Source organism: Dreissena polymorpha, chromosome 15 (genome assembly GCF_020536995.1).
Source record: "Dreissena polymorpha isolate Duluth1 chromosome 15, UMN_Dpol_1.0, whole genome shotgun sequence".
Classification (NCBI taxonomy): domain Eukaryota; kingdom Metazoa; phylum Mollusca; class Bivalvia; order Myida; family Dreissenidae; genus Dreissena; species Dreissena polymorpha.
Window position 1 is genome coordinate 2,671,614 of NC_068369.1, and position 23,080 is coordinate 2,694,693.

At 33.8% G+C, this 23,080-nt stretch overlaps 1 protein-coding gene across 7 annotated transcripts in view; it reads left to right on the forward strand.

The window, feature by feature from the left end:
- Positions 1-23,080, forward strand: part of LOC127860734 (helicase with zinc finger domain 2-like) — a 143,356-nt gene that overhangs the window by 108,433 nt on the left and 11,843 nt on the right. Inside the window, exons 12-19 of one of the 7 annotated variants that reach the window (XM_052399001.1) lie at positions 197-334; positions 626-763; positions 1,349-1,722; positions 2,149-2,391; positions 2,507-2,734; positions 16,681-16,825; positions 17,747-17,914; positions 18,228-19,099. In XM_052399001.1, the coding sequence (XP_052254961.1) occupies positions 197-334; positions 626-763; positions 1,349-1,722; positions 2,149-2,391; positions 2,507-2,734; positions 16,681-16,825; positions 17,747-17,914; positions 18,228-18,511 (1,718 nt within the window). In that variant the 3' untranslated portion in view covers positions 18,512-19,099. Of the gene's footprint in view, positions 1-196; positions 335-625; positions 764-1,348; positions 1,723-2,148; positions 2,392-2,506; positions 2,735-16,680; positions 16,826-17,746; positions 17,915-18,227; positions 19,100-23,080 lie in introns of those variants that run through there. The other 6 variants (XM_052399000.1, XM_052398998.1, XM_052399003.1 and 3 more) reach the window with 6 other exon arrangements.

The window sequence follows — 23,080 nt, forward strand, 5'->3', positions numbered from 1 at the left end:
AATTTTTCAAAGGATTATCCATCAACAGTAATACAAATTATAAACAATCCCTTATACTCAAAATTTACATGGTTGAGAGTAAAACTTTTTTTTTAAAATTATTTTAATTTTATTTTAAAAAGTGTAGTGCAACATAAAATACATCGTAAATTATGTTTTCGTGTATTGGTTATTTTCTATATAATTGCATATACAGATGCTGAATATAAAGAAGCTCTAACAGGGATAAAGTTAGATCTTCCTCGGCAATATATGCCTTTAAACAATCGAAAACAACAAGAAGCGATCAATAAAGCAATGCGATCTCGTTTTACCTTGATACAAGGACCTCCTGGTATAGTCTGGTTAAATTTTCGTGAACATTGTCAGGTTAACAAGTGCAAATCTGTTTTGCATTTTAAGAGTTGTTTTACTGAGATTGTTTCAGGTTCTTATTCTATTAGTATTAATACATAGTAACAAAGAGGTTTCCAAGCGTTCTATTGAATCCATTTATATTGAAAACCGGCAGTAATTTATTGTCGAAATGATAATCATGATATTTTTATAATTTTTATAAGTTGTTTTCCCCCATGAGGTTTGTTTCCGTTACATAGATTCAAATCACAACACTGTTTCATTTCAGGAACTGGAAAAACAAACACTGGCATCAAACTGCTTTATCTTTTCGACCAAATAAATGAAAAGATCAGTCGTCAGCGTTCACTGAGGAAGCGCGTGTTATTCTGTGGTCCATCGAACAAATGCGTGGATCTTGTCGCAAGTTTGTAATGTTCATTGTTTAGCCCTTCTTAAAAAAGCTAAGGGTCTAGAACATTTGTTTGCTTCCAACAACTCGTCTGACCTTAAGTTTTGGATCCGACACTCAAGTTTTTTTTGTTATTTCATGATCAGTTATCGCAAAATTTTGCTAGATTGGATCGTATTCACAATATTTAATAAAACAAGATAATTTTTTGTTAGAGATTTTCAAGATTTTTATCATTTAATATCCTTAAGGAAGATATAATTTGTGCAGAGTAAAAAATATATCATTTGTGCAGAGTAAACAAGTTCACGAACAGACGTTAAGCGAAAATACCTATCAACTGGTTTTGGAGAGTTAAGTAAAAACAAACTTATTTTTGGCGTATTGTATGTTTCTTATTACAAGATTATGCAATTAACATTAACAAGCACTCCATGATTAATTTTAAACGACATCACCCTTGATATAATTGGAAATGTATACAACACGTGCGTTTTGGTAATTCAGATAGTTAATATTATAAATTACCTACATTGATAATTATACATTCAACAGTGATAATATGTATAAACACTGCAAAGAAAGTAGATTTTCCTTCAGGAGAGATGCTTGGAATGGGAAACTATGCTCCTAAATTTGTCAGAGTTTATGGAAAATCGCTTGAAGCCAAAGATTTCCCAATACCTGGCAAAGTGTTCAATACCCCAAAGAATTTAGAGTCCGCTTATGATCTACGAAGCGTTTCCTTGCATCATATAATTCGCCAAAGAGGAAAGCCATTCGCTGTTGAAATAAAGGAGTTGGATGACTATTTTAAAGACAATTTGTATAGACCAATGCCAGAGAAAATAAAAGAATACCAGGACTTAATTCATTCTGCCAGTGAGAATGAGATTACGGAATACAATATTATTCTTTGCACCACAGATGTTGCGACTAACGCTAGGCTACTAAAAGCACTACAAATACAACAGGTATTCCTTTACAGCTTAACGCTGATTTTAGATGTTCAATAATTTGTCCATTTACATATGTTCATTGTGCATGTTATCTTATACCTTTTCAAACAAGCCACCATTTTTGAAATTAACATCAAATTGTCATTCAGTAAGCAGAAAACATTTACATTCAAATAAAAGATAATATAAACGTTCCACTAGAGTACAGCATTAGTCAAGATTTCCAATTGTATCTTAACTTACGGTACAGATTAGTGGCAAATGCAGATACATTATATTCTGGGTAACACACATCTTAATTCACCTGTGACATGAAGTGTCCTGTAGTGTGTATTTAATTGATGACTTGCCAGAACTTACAATCAAGAATCCTGATATATTTTTATATACATATTTCATTATTTAATACTACAATTCAGAATAATATTTGTTGTTATGCAGCTTATCGTGGATGAAGCCGGCATGTGTCCTGAACCAAAATGTTTGGTTCCTATTATCGCTTCAAAGGCAGAGCAAGTTGTTCTTATTGGGGACCATATGCAATTGCGACCAATCATCAAATGCAAGGAGGCAGCTGAACTTGGAATGGACACGTCTCTGTTTGAACGATATGCGCTCAATGGTGATTCCGAGAAACTTAAAAATAACGTGAACTTTACCATGTTAGATAGGCAGTATAGAATGGTAAACTAGCTTTCGTCTTTTGATAACGAAAAGTCGAAACAATGTCAAATTTTCTTTCGAATTTTACACTTGTGTTATCGAGACTTTAAAGCTGATCGATCGCTTCTTATTTCAGCATCCGCGAATATGTGACCTTCCATCAGAGTTGTTTTATGAGGGCAGGCTTCAGACTGCCCGAAATGTTGGCACAGATAAGCCTTTACCGATTTGGCCAGAGCACGAAACGCTTGGTACGATTCCTCGGGTATTCGTGCATCTTGTGGGAAATGAAGAAATGCTCACAGTTTCGACCGAAGATGGCAATGAAATGTCGAAAAGCAATGCTGTAGAGGTAGATTATGTCGTAAGTGTGTTTTTTTCCAACACTATGCACCAGCTGAGTATTCACTAAATTGCATAGCTCAAAAACATTAACACAATAAACGTGAAATAAATTAGCATAAATAACGCACATTCGTTGATGACTTTGTCGATGATAATTATGTGTCCGCGTTAAGTGTCGAATGGACGGACCTGTACAATATGTTATGGATATCACTATATTTATTCTTTATTAACGTCTCTTCCAATATAATACACTTTCCACAATGTTCAATGTAAATTAACAGTATAATCATAATATTGGTCATTCAATTTTTGAATCATAAGAGACATTTTACTTTACAAAACTATCAATTTTACATTATAAAAGTAAGTACCTTAAAATGCCATAAGTTTTCCAATTAAAAAAACTGAAATGTGTATATTGTGGCACTAGCGCGTAAGATAACAAATGTCCTTAAATAGCCTTTATCAGCCATGGTCAGACCATGAGTGAGCTGGTTAATGGTTATAATCTAATCATGGATAAAATGTTGCAATAACCTTTTAAAATCAAATTTCAATTTTGTACAATAAAACAATTATTTCTATTTAAAATCTCACTGATCCATGACAATCATATATTGTCACTGATCATTATGTCAAATAACAGTGCATATTTACACTATATTGTGAGTATTTATCAATAGATGTGAGTATTAATCAACAGATTCACACACATGTATTTTCAACAGGGTCAACCAGTATTATCGAACATATGGACAATTTTGATTTATTATTGGTTTTGGCTCCAATAATATAAATGTGTTATGTCTTACCTAAATATTTGACTCTAAGCAAACTTAATCTACACTCTGAAGTATGAGAGTCAATTGCTTGCCCTGTTAAATATATATGTAAAATATCTATAACTCTTAATTTTTTTACATTCGTAAAAACATGTAAACGTAATGATAAAATAACTAAATATGGTACATATACTTTACCCGTTTATCTATTATAAGATAGCAGGATTTTGCAGCTTTTCTAACAATATTAAAATTGGAAAGAATGAAATTGAGCTTGTTGCAATCACCAAAAAAAATCTAATTTCTTTATAAAAAGGACACTTGCGAATTACAGGTATTTCATTTTCCACACCATTATTGCATATTGGACAAATTCTATCATTTTCTGCGAGTCTCTCATAGCGACCAGTTTCAAGTCTAATTGGTGCCACACCACAACGGAATTTAGCCATTGCTACCCTATGTTTTACAGGCATTATCACTTTAAGAGAGTCCTCTGTTTCAAAGCTAAATTTAAACTCTCTGGAAGTCCTTAGCTTGTTATTACCACCACCAGGCCATGGGTCATGCAACTTATGTAATGACTCAATCCAATTATCTAGATATTGGTTTTAAAATTTTTCTTGAAGTCCCTTTATAAAAACTGTCTTGCATGTATGAACATTATCAATATTAATAAATTCTGACCAAAAATATTTTCTCAAGAATTCATGAACCAAGTAAAACCTATTTTTACATCGTCTAGCACATGAATGTTTACAATAGTTGAACACAAATTTTGTTTATCCTGTTGTTATCCATTTTTGAAAATCTACAGTAAATAGTAGCAATGCATTTCAATTGCCTAGAACAAGTTGGCTGCCAGCCCATGTCATCGGCAACAGCAAGATTTGGCGTATATCGACCTGTCCCCATGTAAAAACGCATAGCACGATTTTGAATTGCATCTATGCATGTAAATTGTCTCGTCCCCAAGACAGCCGCCCCATATGAAATAACAAACCAAACTAAAGCGTCATAAAGTTTTGTATAACATTGAAGGGCATGCCTCCTATACATTTGAACTTTGCAATGAGTAGGCCAAAATCTCTTCCTGCTGCCGGTGACATAAACTTTGCAGTAACATTGTAATCTAAATATTCATTTAACATAATTCCTAGATATTTATGATTATCTGTTTATTCAAGTTTCTCATTATTACCCCTAAAAGTAAATTGAGATCTCTGCATGGATCTTGTTTTAAAATGTATTGCATTACTTTTTGACATGTTAATATTCATTTTATTATCCTGGCAACATTCACATAGACAATTTAACATTGTTTGTAAATCTCGTTTATTTTTTGCCAAATTACCTATGTCGTCAGCATACATCAATATAGACAGATGTTTACCATTTCCAATTTCTATACCTAAACCTAGTGCATTTAATTTAACAGCAAGATCATCGATAAAGCAGTTGAAAAGTATGGGCGATAAAATACAGCCTTGGCGCAATCCTATCTCAACATTAAACCACTCAGATTAAAAACCATTTATTCTTATACAAGACTGAACATTTGAAAATATAGTGACATAATAGCTTTAAATATTTTATTATTTACCCCCATCTCAGCAATACGGTTCAGATAGATAGATAGATAGACTTTTACTTTCCTCCATTCATGAAGAGCAAAACATATAATGCAGATTATAAATAATTACATACAATCGATTATATACACATACAATAGATAAAAGTGAAGCAACTCAATACATTATTTACAAAGATAAGTAACATAATAGAGTATATATTAATATATATTTGGTCAATTACATGATAGAATCAATGATAATGATTGTAGTTCATTAATTCAATAATACCCACGCACGCACGCATGCGCGCACGCAAGCACCCGCACACACGTACAGGCACCATACAACACATACAACCATAACAAGAGAAAACAGATAAGGACAACATATAAACATAACAATTTAAATATACACTAATGATATAAGAATACCTAGAATAATGCCGCATGATTAAACACCAATGCGCACGTTTATAAAGACCGAGTTTTAGTTTAAGTACTATGATACTATGTATTCGCCTAGAATATGTGTCATCCACTACATATATACAATCAAATACGCATACAGATATTTGCTATATTTGCAATATAGTAAAAAGATCACATTAAAAGAGAAGAACAACATTAAACATCTGGGCATGTTTCTGATCATTGGCAGCACCATCATTGTACAAAATGGAACGGTACATGTTATCGTATGCTTTCTGACAGTCTATACATGCAGCAAAAGTTGGCTTTCGTTTCAGCCGGGTATCAATAATGGATGTTAAACTAGCCAGATGATCACTCGTACTTTTCCCTTTTCACTTTTCTAAAACCGTTTTACTCATCCTGGAGTAGATTACTATTTTCTAGCCACGTTGAAATTTTTGTTATTCATAATTGAACAATATAATTTATACATAGTGGGGGCCAGAGTTATCCCCGTGTATAACATATGGTTTCTAGGATCCAACACATTTGACTTTGGTATTTGGTTAATAATTCCTTTTCCCCAATCAGTTGGAACTGTTGCAGTCTCAAAATAAACATTAAATGATTTATGTAAAAATAACACACAAGTTCTATTTCTGAAAAGTTCATAAGGAATATTATCTAAGCCACAGGCCTTCTTTCTACCAGTTTTCAATATAGCTTGTTCTACTTCAAGGATTGATATATAATCATAAAACTCTAGTACATGTACCCCTTGAGGAGATTCAACCCTAATATTATCGTCGCTCTGTCCTGTACTCTGATCTTGATAAAATAGACTCTCAAACGACTGTTTCAAGTGATAAAAAAAAACATGTGGCTGACAATCAGCCATTCCATTGCTATCAACAATTTCCATTGGAATTACCTTATTTTAGCTGAAATAACCCCTACTTTCCCAACTGACTTCCAAAATTTAGTCTGGTCATGTTCCATGTGAGACAAAAGTTCTTCTTGCATTTTATACCAGTATCTTCTCTTATAAGTTTGTACAGCTTTATTTAAAGCTTTTCTACAGCTAGTATAATGCATTTTGAGCTGCTTTTTTCTATATGGGTGTGTACATTTTAACCAAGCTTTTTTCGCATTACATGGAACATTCCACAAAAGAGTCAGTTCCTCAAACCACCATGACTTACCAACCTTTCGCTTCCTATTTGAAATTGACCCCCTATCGGCTACCTGTTTATATGGTATATGCTGATTGCTGAACCATTTCGGACTTAATCTTTTTACACTATGACAAGTAACACTGATCAATACATTTTTGCGTACGAAAAGACTGTTCCAAATCATTTACTGATTAAAACAACGGACCGGCAGTTTCTTCATTTTGAAGAAAGTGATAAGAAATTTTATCAGTATAAAATTTAAGTTCATCGAGTTTATCAGGCAATGGGTATTGATCACTTTCTTTCTGTTCAAAAACATGTTGTACATTCCAAATAAGAAGCGAATGGTCAGGTATACCAACTGGATGTTGAAATTGTATTTCCTGGGCCAGTTCTGCCGGCCGTATAACTCTAAAATTATCAAATTAATGTAAATCTGTATGACTTATTAAACAATAATCTACAACTGATGTTCCTTTGAGTCGAACACAAGTGAAGTCATTTTCAATATAATTTCGACAATATAACATACAAAAATGTGCATTGATTAAAAATTCTATAAAAGGTTCGCTGTACTCATTACATGAGCAATCAACAACATAACGTATTGGTACATTATTAACTCCTTCAATAAAATCAACCTCTTCACCGCAACGACTATTAAAATCACCACAAATCATTACAGTTCCTCTTTTCTGATACATATAAATAGTACTCAAAAGATCATAAAAGAAAGCATTTGCATAAACATTTCTAGAGGAATAGTTTGGTGGCAGATAACATACACATAAAAATAAGAAGTATTACTAAATTAATCTATCATCTGTATCCACAGTATATCTTCTTTACTAGTATCGACTACTGATATATCAAAATAGTCAAACATATCTTTATAATATAAAGAAGTGAAACTCCAGCTGCTGAAGCAGTATTGAATTCTCATTATATACAATTAGTTGGTCCTTTATTTAAGGCAAGTGACTAATTGCCCAAACTGTACAAAACAGCAACAAACAGCAAAATACAAAACAACATAAACACATATAAGAATAAAGCTGGGGTCACCGCCTTGGAACGGTCAATGCAAAGCATTGGGGGTTTAAACCGGTTTTATAGCGCTCAACCTCACACTTGGCCCAGCAATATTCATGATACATTTAAGTGTAATTTTTTTTTAACCTCATAGCATTGCAACTCAAATTAAACAATAATAAAAGGGAATTAGAAGGCATTCAATTTAATTACAATTTAATTACTCAATGGTAGGAGAGATACCAGAGCAACAGTGTTACAACTTTTTGAGGAACGATGAAATGAAACTACGAACAAGTGTCAACTGCATTCCTTCTTTATAGAAAAAGATAGAAGAATATTACATCATAAAGTTAATATTTCAGATCATCATCGCGCAAACACAGGAAGAAGCAGCGGTGTAAAAGATCCCTATTACACAGCTTGGTTGTTTATGTGACTGCTAAAAAATAAATCAAACAAGAAACGCCTGTCAGAGAGAAAATAAAATAAAAATAAAGCTATAAACCCAATTACCTATGCGTGTATATTAAAACAATGAAAGTTTTTCGTATGAAGCAAAATAGAAGCAACGTCACTAAAATCAATGTAGCCAGGAACAGTGAAAGAGTATCGTATGACGTAATTGAGAAGCGAAGACACGATGACGTGAACCAAATCCAGGGGCATTACTGTAAAATAAAATAAAAATATTAAAGGGGCGGTACTGTAAAATTGAATTACTAATAAAACCAGCTTAGGTGATTAAATATTTAAGAATCAAACGTGTAAAATGGTAATTCCATTAATGATTCAAATTTTAATACATGAACATGCTCTTGCATAACGTACCAACTGCGAAATGTGAATACCATAGGATGGACCTTTAGGGATGTTGCCATCTAGGAACGGAAAAGTCACGATTTCAAAGTTAAAGTCGTCACGTTTGTCGTATAAACTAGTTTTAATCATATTATTATTAATAGTAAGATGTAAGTCTAAATACGCAATGTCTGTATTTGGATTGACACGATCTATTTAAGTTCGTTCGGGTAGATTTTGTGAATATATTGTTCAAATAATGGGTTATCTAAATTAAGTATGTCATCAATGTACCTACTAGTAAGGTTGAAACATTGAATCAAATCTAGTTGTTTAGCTTTAGATAATTCTAACATAAAATCGCTTTCATAACAATATAAAAAATATCATCTATAAGTGGCGAACAATTGGTACCCATAGGAACGCCGATAATTTGTCTAAATATTTAACCATTAAATTCGACGAACAAGTTATCCAGAAGAAAAGTAAGTGCTGCACAAAAGTCAAGACAAGTCCAAATGATGTAATATCTAATATCTAATTAGTAAAAAAAGCTGTTTTAGTGTTTAAAGCCAGATATGAACACTTCTCTCTAGCAAATGTTGTTTCAATCAAAGACACAAGTTTGGATTTTATTAAAGTGTGAGGAAGCGTTGTATATAGTGTAGAAAAATCATAAGTGCTTACTTGTGACACCTTAATTTTTTTCTTTTCAATTTTATCAATTACTTCCAAGTTTTTATTGACCAAAATAGGTTAATATTACTATTTTCATAAACTTTATTACACTATTTATAAATCTCCGCCGGAAACTGTCCGTGCATTTGTGTTAACATGTGTCGTATTGTTTCCTAACCATATATAATCATAAAAAAATAAAGTATCTGCTAGTTTCTAGTGAGTTTCGGCTATGCCGATTATATCTTAGTAAAAGTATTTGAAACAAGCTTCTCTAAAATTATAATTCAAAAAGTCAGAATAAGTGCTCCAATTATTAACGTTCCAAAATCCAGATGACCACTAATAGTTATTTCTCCATCCGCCACGTTGTCAACGTTGACCACCTTGACGACCTCCACGACCTTTAAGACTTCTACCATGCCCTCGTGGTTGAAAACAACCACGAGGGTTGTCATTTCTTTCTCTATGCGACTGAGAATTTCCTGATGATTCATGATGCGAATGCGAATTTTGTGCAGTTTCATGCTGCGATTTCGCATTGAACATCCTTGAACCATTAACTCGAATATGTTTTCGCCCATTTTTTATTGCATTAACAATGGTTCTCATACTTGTTTCCAAATCTCTTTCACTTTGGGATTTATCTGCATATATAAAAAGATCATTAAATCTAACACTATCTTTAAGCTTGCTTTTTGCTTTTATAACTTGCTCTTTTTTTGTCGCCGTGCGCACCGTGCAACGACAACACCCGGTTTCCCATCTCGCGACTCCTTCCTCTCCACACGTGAAATGTCTTTCAATTCCAACTCTTTTTGGATGACGTCAGCAACTTTCCAATTAAGATTCTCCTCTTTGTGATACGGTAGATTTCTCAAAATAAAGTTTTCTGCCAAAGGGTTTCGTTCAGGGACATAGGTACCCCTAGATTGTTGTTCCATTTTCTCAACTATTTCCGAGGTATCTGTCGACAGTTCCTTTTACACATCTCCTATTCGACTTTCCATGCCATTTTTCATTCTTGAAGTTTCTGATGAGATGCGTTTGTCAAACATTTTTGTTAATGTATCGGTTACCTTGTCAGTTATACGTTTTTCGACATTTTCCAGTCTGGCGTTCATGTCGTCAAAACGTACCTCCATCTTTTCCCGGATCCCTTGAATATCCTTCGATAGTTGTAGAAGCAGTCCACCACTGTTCAATATTATGTCTAAATCATGCTGATGTTTAGGCGATTCATTTGACTAACATTTTGTTCGCTTTATCGATACGTTTTTCCTGATCCGTTTCTTCAGTCATTTTACGTTTTCTCTCAAGTGGCCATGTATCACTAACCTGACTAGTCACTGTGTGATGTTTATTATTAACCATAATTGATTACTGCATCCAGATACAAATCTGCTCCCTTTATTTTATTGTGTCAGTTGATAAACAAAATTCCTTATATATACATATATATATATATATATATATATATATATATATATATATATATATATATATATATATATATATATATATATATATATATATTATATCAGATTTTGTTTTGTCAAAATGATGAAAAATGTTCTTTTATGATATATTGATTGTGTTAAAGTGACTTGGCCACGCGCCCAATACCTGTATTTGCAGTCATCACCGCATCCACTCGCCATGATAATTTGTGTAAATCATAATAAATCATTACTTAACAGTTTCTATGTACATTCCAAGAATTTCTTGTCACATACAATGACAGTTTCGATCCACCATTGGTGAATCTTCATCAGACTGTGACTTTGCGGGAAATGCACGTCACAGGGCGGGTTAACTGCCGGGCTAGCTCACAGCAGTAAGCAAAGGCCTGTAGATGGGGCTCAGTTGGTAGCCCCCCTCGTCCCTGTTCATCACCTGTCTCTCCTTAGCTATCGCAACCGATTCCCTAAGTTGTCTTAGTGCGGTGTTGTTTTCCTATCTATCACGTTCACCCCCTCCAAGTCAATGACATGGTTGTGCCTAGCTATATGGTTTGTAACTGCAGTAGTGGGTTCTGTTGCTTCTGATTTTCTCCTTCCTGACCGCGTGAATACTTGCTGGCTGTTTTTGGCATCTTTATTGTGCTCATTTATCCGAGTACCCAGTTTGCGACCTGTTTCTCCTATGTACACAGTTTCACAATTCTTGCACGGGATCTTGTATACCCACCCACACACCTCTTCCGTCAGCGTCTTGTCCTTAGGATGTACGATAAAACGTCTGAGAGTGCTGTGTGGTCGCATTGCTACACTTATGTTGTGCTTTCTGTAGACTCGCGCCAGCGCCTCAGATACATTTTTCACATAGGGAATGACTACCATACCCTTCGACTTATTCTTGGTTTTATCCTTTTCTCTCTTCCTTTTACTCTTCTTGGAATATACATAGAAACTGTTAAATAATTTCCAAAAACATTCCTGATAAATTTCTTTCGAGACCTTAGAACGGATTATGGACGAGATTTCGTCAAACATCTTGGGACTTTGCAAAACACAGTGAAAAAAATTGCTCGATTACGCAACCATATCGTGTTAACATTGAGGTGTCGCGACGAGTGTATAACCCCCCCCCCCCCCTAGTTTGATTGTGAAATGTTCAGTGAATACCTTACGAGCGAGAAACAGTGTGAAACGTGCTCAAATGGATTTAGTACGTGAAATGATAAAAATTTCAAATAATAAATAATTGCATCTTAATAAAACGAAAGTAGAATTGGAAAGAGTTATTTTCTCAGTTGCCTAGCGACCGCTCGGAAATAGTACGCGCACACCTTGCGAAAGTTCACGAGAGTACACATAAACAAACAAAATGGCGTCACCAGGAGAAATTAAAAAGTCGGATTGAAAACAAAACCGTTTATGATCAAAAGGAGAACGGGAAACATCATAAGAGTGGGTAAGAAATCTTACTAGTCGTAAATTAACTGATGCGGAACGTAATGTACTTTAAAAAGGTTTATATTATGCGATTACACCGGATTCCATCCTGATAATTGACATCGTAGTTGCAACGGAACAGGCCTCGTGGAACTTGAGTAAGGATGAAGCAGACACGTTACGATTGGAAGTAACTTGTAAAATTAACAGTGCTAAGTTTCCCCTATCGAATATTAAGAAAGATGAAAAGCAAGCCCTTAAAGACCTTAGTAAGGATATAGACATTTTGATCCTACCTGCAGACAAGTGCCGGGTCACAGTCGTTCTCGATAAAAATGACTATGAAAAGAAAGTGTTGGAAATGCTCAGTGATGACCGGACTCATGAAAATTACCAAAGGACCCGACATCAAAGTACAAACGCAAATTAGTTTCAATATTACAAAGATTGAAAAGTGAAAACAAGCTGAATAAAGATCAATACGATGAGCTGTACCCCACTGATGAAAATGTCCTAAAAATGTACTGTACACCCAAAATACACAAAAAGAACACCCCCTACGCCCGATCGTGGACTACACGGGATCTATTGGATACAGCACATCCAGAGCAGTAGCAGACATTCTGGTACCTCTCGTAGGTAAGACCGATCAGCATGTCAAAAATTCTAAACATTTCAGTGAATGCATGTCGGGTATCATGATAGAAGATGATGACATTTTCAATTTACATGATGTTGTGTCACTGTTTACGAACACTCCAATAGACAAAACTATTGGAATCATTGAACAACGGCTCTTTTCTGACACTATATTGAAAAAGAGAACAAATTTAGAAGTGAATGATATAATGGACCTTTTGAAATTTATCTTTACCACCACATATTTCCAGTTTCGCGGGGAAATTTTTCAACCAAAGTTTGGTACGGCAATGGGTTCACCAGTGAGTCCTATAGTAGCGAATCTGTTTATGGCGGTGCTAGAACAGCAGGCTATTGCAACATCTCGCATAATATGCGCCTCTAAACTTTGGAAGAGATATGTGGATGACATTCTAGAGATAGTGAAGAAAGGTTATGTGAATCGGTTGACTGAGCACTTGAACACAGTGGATACTACAGGCAGTATCACATTCACAAACGAGGAGGAAGCTGGGGACAAGATACACTTTCTGGACTATTTGATAGTGAGAAAGGAGGATGGTTCGGCGAAGTTATTGGTTTATAGGAAACCTACCCATAGAGATCAATATCTGCAATTCGACCCCCACCACCCGTTATCTCACACATTGAGAGTGGTCGACAAATGTTTTACTATAGTGTAATGCACCGCTACCATTTAGTTGTATCTAGCCTATAATTTAGCCGCTCTTGTCAGGATGGCTTCAAAACAACCGCGGTTCATGTTTTCAACGTCTTTTATTTGCATATACTAAAAGTTACTAATAATATCGCATTATAAAGTCGACATGTTTCAAAAGGCACTTCAATGTAGACTTTAAACACAGATCTTATAACTGTTTAACAAGTATTTTCTTAAAGCGCAGATAAATTCTTGAGCTTTCTGGAGTTCATAAGACATAGGATGAATCATTTTTAATGTACTAAATACTGTAACCAAAGATGTAAGGTTAGTTTTAACTTGTAAAATAGCTTACCATCCTCAGAATGGAGAAGATCTGACTATACGATCTAAATAATTAATTAAGATCTGATTTTTATGCCGTAATGAACGGAAATTTTGTGATCATGAAAGATACAAAATGTTGTTTATCCGCGCTATTTATACCTGCCGCTCAGCAACTTAGGATTTAGGATTCTGCGTGATTCTGCGCACTAACCATACAAAATGACTTAGGAATTTCCTCAGCCAATCAAAATGACTTCGGATTACAACAACCAATCAAATGCATTTAGGAATCCTAAATCCTAAACAAAGTTCTCTAGAGGTAAACATTCAACAATAATATTATATTTTAACTAGCAAAATATTTTATGAGCATATATAGATGAGCAAAAGATTCTACATCTAACAATAAACAAATATACTTCTCTCTGACCTAAACAAAAATGCAGTTATGACATAGAAGAAATATTACGGTACACTATATCCGAAATAGTGAAACTGCTGAAAAGTGCTTTTTAGGAATGACGATTTTTACACAATAATACAACACGATTGAACATTTAACGACAATGAACTAGTATCTTTAAGTAACTTGTAGTTGTATTATTATAATTATACAATGTTAAGTCACTTGGAAATGGATATAATCAAAAGAATAATTGCAAGATGACGGTTGGACTAGCTTCATTCAAGTTTGGACAATGACAGTAAGTTTTAGCAAAATTTTGGTTAATGATCATTTAAATACACATGTCAAATCATCATCTCAGCTTATATGTGCTGTCCTTAAACTATATGTATAAACCTGATGAAGAAGTGATAGATGAGTGATTAAAATAATTAACAAATGACAATTGTTTACTTTTGAACTACACAACACTGAACATGGTAGAAGATACTGCAAGGCATTACAAAAGTGACTGATAAAGAGGATCAGAACTGGAAACTTGACCACATCAGGGGAGCACTGAAAGTGTGTGGGTATCCACAATGGACAATAAACAAAGTGGTTAAAGACACTGAATCGAAAATATCAGAAAAGCAGGAGGGGAAGGGTAAAAGGAGGAAAGAAAAGGATAAAACCAAGAATAAGTCGAAGGGTATGGTAGTCATTCCCTATGTGAAAAATGTATCTGAGGCGCTGGCGCGAGTCTACAGATAGCACAACATGCGATTACACAGCAGCACTCTCAGACGCTTTCTCGTACATCCTAAGGACAAGACGCTGACGGAAGAGGTGTGTGGCTGTGTATACAAGATCCCGTGCAAGAAATGTGAAACTGTGTACATAGGAGAAACAGGTCGCAAATGAGCACAAATTAGATGCCAAAAACAGCCTACAAGTTTTCACGCGGTCAGGAAGGAGAGAATCAGAAGCAACAGAACACTCTAGTGCAGTTACAAAGCATAAAGCTAGGCACAGCCATGTCATTGACTGGGAGGGGGTGAAAGTGATAGATAGGGAAAACAACACCGCACTCAGAAAACCTAGGGAATCGGTTGCGATAGCTAAGGAGAGACGGGTGATGAACAGGGACGATTATATCAGTTGAACTCAATGTAAAACAGTTTCTTCTTTTACTTCCGCATTCGCGAAATTATATTACACCATTCCGAAACCAGTGCGCCCTCGCTCACTTGGTCCGCCCTTAATGTTTTTTCTCAATTACCTCTCTAATTTCACAGTTTTTGTCAAAAATGTTATTTTCCCTACTAATAACGAAATGTCTGCATCAGCTTAGCTCAACTTAAACACTGTGCAACACGTATATCTATACATTTTTTCCTGTAATACCTTTTTCACTTACAGTCAGAAGTAACCGCAAATAATTTTTATCAAATGTGTACTGTTTGTTTAAGTTACTTATATGAATTATGATATGTATTTATTTCATAATGATATCCTCAGGCCTAGTAACATCTTAGTGAATATTTTGTATTATAATATTTCATCAAATGAGTACAATATGTTACTCGGTTGCAAACACATCACAAATGCCAGCCAAAAAATAATTGACTCATATTTATCACATAGCATTTTTGTGGAATTTTAAGTAAAAACTTAAAACGTATGCATTTAAAATGCACATTACTGATTGAATTTAACTGATACAATTGTTGAAAATGAACTTAAGCGATTGGTTTAACAATGAAGTTTCCTAATTATTTCAGGGACAATTGCACTTGTGTCAACTGTGTACTATTTGCGCGTTTACTCGTCAACACTTTGAAATCATCCCTTATTCATAAAGGCTTTAGACACCTCTGACTTAAATCGATGTTTGATTGTTGACTTTTAAGCGACATTCTTAAAAAAAAAACGTTCCACAAATAAGCACGTTAATCTGAAATTTTGGCGGGGCTAAAATTGTGTTTTCGGTCAGGGACATGATTATTGTGGAATTGGGCGGAGATAATAAGTGTTATCATTCAGTTATAAAATAACACTTACAACTATTGGATCAGCGTCTTCAATGTAATTTCACTTAACTGGCATAGTACTAGTAATTAAAGAAGAAAGTGGCAGATAAGACATAATGCATGCTTAATTAATATGCATGAAATATAATGGCTTATACTTTAAATAAATCCGCATGCAGTAGTATGGCGTGTATATTAAATGTGTTGCTCGCTTTATACTGTAATGTACATTCAATAGAACGACCTATACGTTAAATGCATGTACATGCAATGGTATGGCCTTTACATTGAATTATTGTGCATGCATAACGTGTTTAACTTATACTTAAAATGAATATGATTGCAAAACGATGGCTTTAAGTTCAAATGCATAGACACGCACTAGTATAGCTTATATATAAATAATATGAATGAAATAGTTTGCTTTTACGTTAAATGAGTAGCATGCACTATTATGCCTTATACTTAAAATGCATTTGTAAGCAATAGCATGACTTATATTTAAAATGCATGTGCATGTATTGTTGTTTTGTAGATACGAAACGTATTCTTTTAGTGATAATTTCAGGTTGAACTGTATGGATATTTGATATCACAGGCCTCCAGTGTTTTCATCTTGTCGCAATACAACGCACAATGTGCGGAAATAAAGAGGAAGTTACGAGAAAATTATTTAAATGATGAATATGTGAGCACAGTGGTTTCAAGTCAAGGTAAGACTCAAAATATTACATCGGGCTCAAATCGTGTAGGTGGAATGGATGAATAAAATTATAATATGCTTATGGTTTGATTTTATGTTAAAGTCGTTTAATTATAAGTTGATTATGAACAACCGATTTACTCATAACGCTGAATAGCTAGCATAGTTTTCATAACCGTCAATTGCGATTCTCTTTAAGTTGATTACAACGAAGTGTTTTTAACGTGTATACTTTCGAACAATTTAAGAAATGTCTTAAAAGGGCCTTTTCACGTTTTGGTAAGTCGACAAAATAAAAAAACATTGTTTCAGATTAGCAAACTTTCGTTGTAGTTATGATATTCGTGAGGAAACAGTAATACTGAAAATTTACCATGCTCTAAAATTTCCATTACGTCCATCTTTTGACGATTTAAAAACCTGAAAATTATAAAGCGTTGCAATGCGAAACGATTGAATAAGTTGGAGAGTTCTGTGGTTGTCGTTATATTTTGTAATACTACGAGGATTGCTTATATAAAGTATAAAAAAATCACTCATGGTATGAGCACGGATTGCCGAGTGGTCTAAGCTGTAAAATTTTCCTCCAGGGAACCAGGGGTCAGTGGTTCGAACACCGTTGAGGTGTTTTTTCTTTCTTTAATTTTTATCTTGTTTTTTTTTACCGGAGCTTTTTAGATCCAATGTCTACATTTATCAATATAAAGCATTTAATGACAAACTTCAATACGTGCACAATCTGTGAAAAGGCTCCTTTAATGAATGACATGGTATCTTTAAACCCCATGTTTTTGTGACGGTACTTCGAACACAAACTGTGAACCAATATCTAATGTCGGTAAAAATAAACAGGACTTCGTAGACGAGAATGTTATCCAAAATGGTTGCCAATATGCAAATTTCAAATTAATAAATATGTGTGGCGCAACAGGTGGAGAGTGGGATTACGTGATCTTCAGTACTGTACGATCTCTGCCTGAATACAAAATTGAGAAGAACCCCACCTTGGGCTGGTGCAAATACAATCTGGGTTTTATCACCGACCAGAACCAGGTCCACGTAGCCATTACAAGAGCCAGGAAGGGTCTCGTCATCGTTGGTACGTAACACATTTGGTAGTTTTAATCTATACAGGCAGTTATGAGAAATTTCCCTGAATTTCTTGAAGTGTTGCTTGCCTTAATTTAATACAGATTTAGATTTTGAGTACATGTATCAAGAGCAATACGTTCTTTGAAGTGGGGAGTATGTACATTGAATAAGTAAATCAGTGACATTACAGTTTGTTCCAAGTTGGTCCGACCATTTTCCAGAAATCTATTAAACTACTTCCACTTGTTCTAAGCAGATTCGATATAGTTATGTTACTAATAATATTATACCAAACTACTATGCAGTATTTATGATTTAAGGAAACAAGCATCTTCTACGGTGTGACAGGACTTGGAATACAATCCTTGAAGACTATGAACATTACGGCTGCATTAAAACTCCGCAGGAATTCCCGCCACCAAACAAGCGGTTGCCAAGACGGGAAATAATGGCCCGTGAGCAGGCGCACAATTACAGAAGACATGGCGAGACCATTTATGAACGCGGGCAGGCCACCTCATACGATGGACCAATCGATGAAACACCAACATCGCGATTTCGAAATCGCGGCGGTGTTTTTGCGAGACCAGGCTACCGTAATTGATCATTTTAACATGGGAGCTGGTACCTGAAGAAAGTTGTGGCATTGACAAGTGTTTTCTGAGGTTGTTTGCATTTTCACATATTTATTTTAAGTTGCTTATAATATGCAGAGTGTGAGTAACGTATTTGTTTATCCGTCTTCGTCTTTTATTATTTGTGTGTTGTTGTGTCACACGATGCATAACCATGATATTTCAAGCTCTCAGTTTTGATAAATTGTTTGAGTAATTCGCTCTACATACGATTTGCGTTGAATCTGCCGAACAAGTATAGGTTACAGTATACTAAAAAATCGTGTCTTGTAGGGCTGTACTCTCTAAAAAAAATAGCATAGTTGACTCGAAGGCATGTTTTACACGTTTAACTATTGTTCTGTTTTTTTTTTCTTTTGGCGATAGTGGTAGGGTATAAATAGGTTTTCACTAAATATCCCTGAAATATGATGATTTTAGACACTGTAGTAAAACATTGCATTGAAAAAGGTTACATTCCGCTCGAATACGGCCGGAAAAAAGGTTGCAAAAACAGTTGATGTTGATTTGTGTCAAGTTTTTCCTTGGTTTGTACATGACATATCTTTTTTATTGAATAAATCGATTCCGCTTAGAATGGCCTTAAAGCGGGTATATACGATTTTTTATATGTGTTAAATTGTAATATATTGATAAAATATGTTACAATAACACAAAACAGGCAAGAAAAATTATACATTAAAGCCGAATTTCATTAAATGCAGCAAAGGCAAATTAGCGCCCCGAGCCGATAGTGACGTACATATTTTCGTACAATAACCGAAGCATTCGTCTTTGCAGTAGGATCGGAGATAGTGTTCGTGTGTCGTATGAATAGATATCGTTGCAGGAATTCAAATAAACCGTTAAACTAAGTTTAGATGCACATCGTACATGTATGGTATACATGCTGGCGAATTCGGCTGTACAGCCGTTTTCAATTTCAGAATTAAATATCTGGCTTATTTCGCATTTTTCGACACATGTTCTTCTTAACTTTTATTTTAATTTATATTGAAATATATATATATAATAAGTTTTTTACACAGTTTATATAAATTCATAAATATTTGACAAAATCGTATATACCCGCTTTAAAGAAAAGGTAAGGTTATGGGGGTCTCGTTGTGCAAAATGTTGCATTTATTTTTGCTTAAAGTTGTCGTTTTTACAATGAATTACAAAGGGAAACTATTTAGTATATTATGACCACAATAAGGTACTTACTGCAACACATGTATTGTACATATGCAGATACACGTAAATAATACTAACATTTCAATATTGTCAGGTGACAATGGATAATTAATAATTGTCAAATGTTTATTTGTGTTGTTTTATTTATATTGTATTTGGTATACGACTGTACGTGGTATGTAAGTGTACGCGTTGATGAGTTGTTTTTATGAATATTTGTCATGGTATTTCTTTTTATAATATTGTTAACAATTACACATACTAATTGAAATTGTCTGAAAATGATATTCATTAGTTCATTGCATTTTATAACATATCAAATCTAAATTATTTTAAACAGTATTATCTGACGTTTTGTTATTAATAGTTGAATTTAAATAATTTTACGCGACCAATTGTGGTATACTAGTACTTGAAATTAATCGCTTTAAAAAATGCCAAAGGTAGTTGATTATGATCTGTGGGTTATGACGTATTGAAATTGGGCGGAAATATTTGTATGCGTATGTTACTATATGAATTAATAAAATTGATTGGTTTACAATGGCATGATGCAACCTTTCTCTTTTTAACACTCGGTTTTTAAGCATAATAGGCGAGTGAAATCAAAAATATATTCCTTTTCAGTTTATGAAAACTCATAGATCACCGTATTTTATCTACATACATTATGACCTTCATGCTTGCGTATTGCGATATGTGTGTGATCTAATATAGCCTATCAAACAAAATTTGTTGAAAATGGTGTCTGCAATGGCTTCTTTGTTTTCATATTCTTTTCAACACTTCTATTACATACTCGTTGATATTAGGTAAGTGTATACTCATGCATTTTTACATTTGGATTGCACCTAATCATAATGATTAAACAAACATGACAATTCCTCTTTCACAGTGTTGCGGTATAGAAAACACAAGTTTACCCCATCTTCACTGCGACATTGACGGTATTACACCCCATAGAATAAACTAGCCCTTGTCCCACCTTGTTGAATAAACCTGTTGCTTGCACGGACTACTTTTAATTATGCCACTGAATGATGTTTCATAAGAAATCTCTAGAGTCGAGAAAACTTAAGCTTTAAAATTATACGACCTTCAACCTTTAGATATAGTCAAGGGACATAATTTTTCGCCATCCGTATAATGAATAAGCTGATTGACGGCGTCTCTGGCGTGTCAAACGTTGCAAAATTCAATGTTTCCATATTTATGTGGTATTTTTGAACATATATGTTCTAAATTTCCATTTGTGTGTGGTATAATTGCATATATATGTTGTATAAATTGATATATATATATATATATATATATGGTAAAATCCATATTTATGTGGTATATTTGAATATATATGTTCTATATTTCCATTTGTGTGTGGTATAATTGCATATATATGTTGTATAAATTGAGATATATATATATATATATATGGTAAAATCCGATATATGTATTGCATAACAAATATATGTTGTATAATTTTATATTTATGTTCGATATTTTCATATATATGTTTTAAAAGTTCATGTAGACGAGTTAATTGTTATTGTTTACATTCGGGAATTTTCGCGCATGCGCACTGACTGGTTGGCAAAAAACACTGGTTACAGTAACGTTAAACATGTATAAAGGGCTTTTGTTTAGTCAATAAATTGATAACAAATCCAAAATAATCATTAAAACTCTTAAAATAGTGCAAATATATCATTTTAGTACCACTAAATGTATATTCACAAATATAATTTCCTCTTCAAAAAAATACGAAGTAAGTATAAGCATAGAGTAAACTTGGTCGGAAGACTAAGTACTGAAAATTCCACAAAACAAAACAATAAAATAGCCCTATTCTTTCTGATAGTAAGACTTAAATAAATAATATTTAAACGATAATAAAACATTTTATATAAATTTGATTATAAGTGGTGTGGATAGTGTTATTTTTCATCAGCGATCGAAAGTGCATTTCAATTAAAAAGCAAAGCCCCAAAACGGAATACATTACAATTTATTAATGCTGTGGTAATTTTCTTTTCCATTGAATGAACTTTCGTTTTGTTTACATGTAATGACAATATTAATAAATTGTATCATACCTACGGAAAAGAACTCTGCATATTATGCAAATTGAACTGTCTTTGCATGTACATTGAAATTTCTTTACTAGTGATAAGGAGTGATGAAAATCTAGCATTTTATGAACAATAAATCTATATATTTAATTTATTGAACGCAAGTATTTTTTACTCTAATGTGATTGCTTGTTTTCATAATGGTGTTTCGTACACTGCAGTAACGTACAGTCTTTACACGTAATAGCGGATCGAGTTTACATTTGCCGGTATCCGTTAAATACCTCAATTGCGTAGCAGTAAAATTGCACAATATTTTTTTATATATATTTATAGTTATTAAACACTGTATTATTATGATTTAACTGGCTAATATATACACACTAGTTCCTGTTAATCCATTTCCGAAAATGTCTTCATTTTTTTAAATGTTAAAATATTTTATTGAAGCAACTATTCAGTATTTTGGCTTTAAAATTTGGCTTAAATGGCTGCTTAATATGCCAAGGGATGACATGGAGGCATCATAAATTGTGTTTAATGACCAGACACTCGTCTGTAACATGTGGTTTATGTAAGGACCCAAGTATGGGTCCCTGGGTTTATGACACCTTGTTTTCTTTGTAATTGTCTGGACAGTATCCGATCATAACGAGATACGGGATGTGATGAACAAAGGTGCAATAAAACCCCGGGATAAAAATGCTGCATCAAAGAGTGTCAACATTGATGTGACCAATAAATCAAACAATTACATTAATCAAGATAATTTATTTAATGTGTAACAAGGTAAGTTTTTTTTCAGACAAATTGGTTTCGTTCATTAAATTAAATTTATTCTGAAATAATATAAATTTATATTTTTTAAACTAAAAATATTGCGAAGAAGTGCCAAGTATGGAGATTTTTGTCGCAACCATATACCGAGCTCTTCTACTCCCGAGTTCGTTGTTAGTATAAATAAATAATAACAACAATATAATCGTTCCAAAAATGCATTTCTTTGCATGCTAATGTTTTATTCAGACATAATTAGTAAAATTATATTTGATTGTGCATGATTATCATTAAAAACGATGATTTTGTCAACCTTCTCTATATGCGCTTATATGAATTCCACCTCTTTTTGCCAACCAGTGGGCGGAGTCTAAACTTTGCAGGTGCGTGTGAAGTCACGCGTTAATACGTCTTTATGTATTCGATATTTTGATATATATGTCCTTTAATTTGCATCATGAAAAATCTTTTAACGGGTATGACTAAACAGCGGATATGGCTTTTTCGAGCATTTGCTGA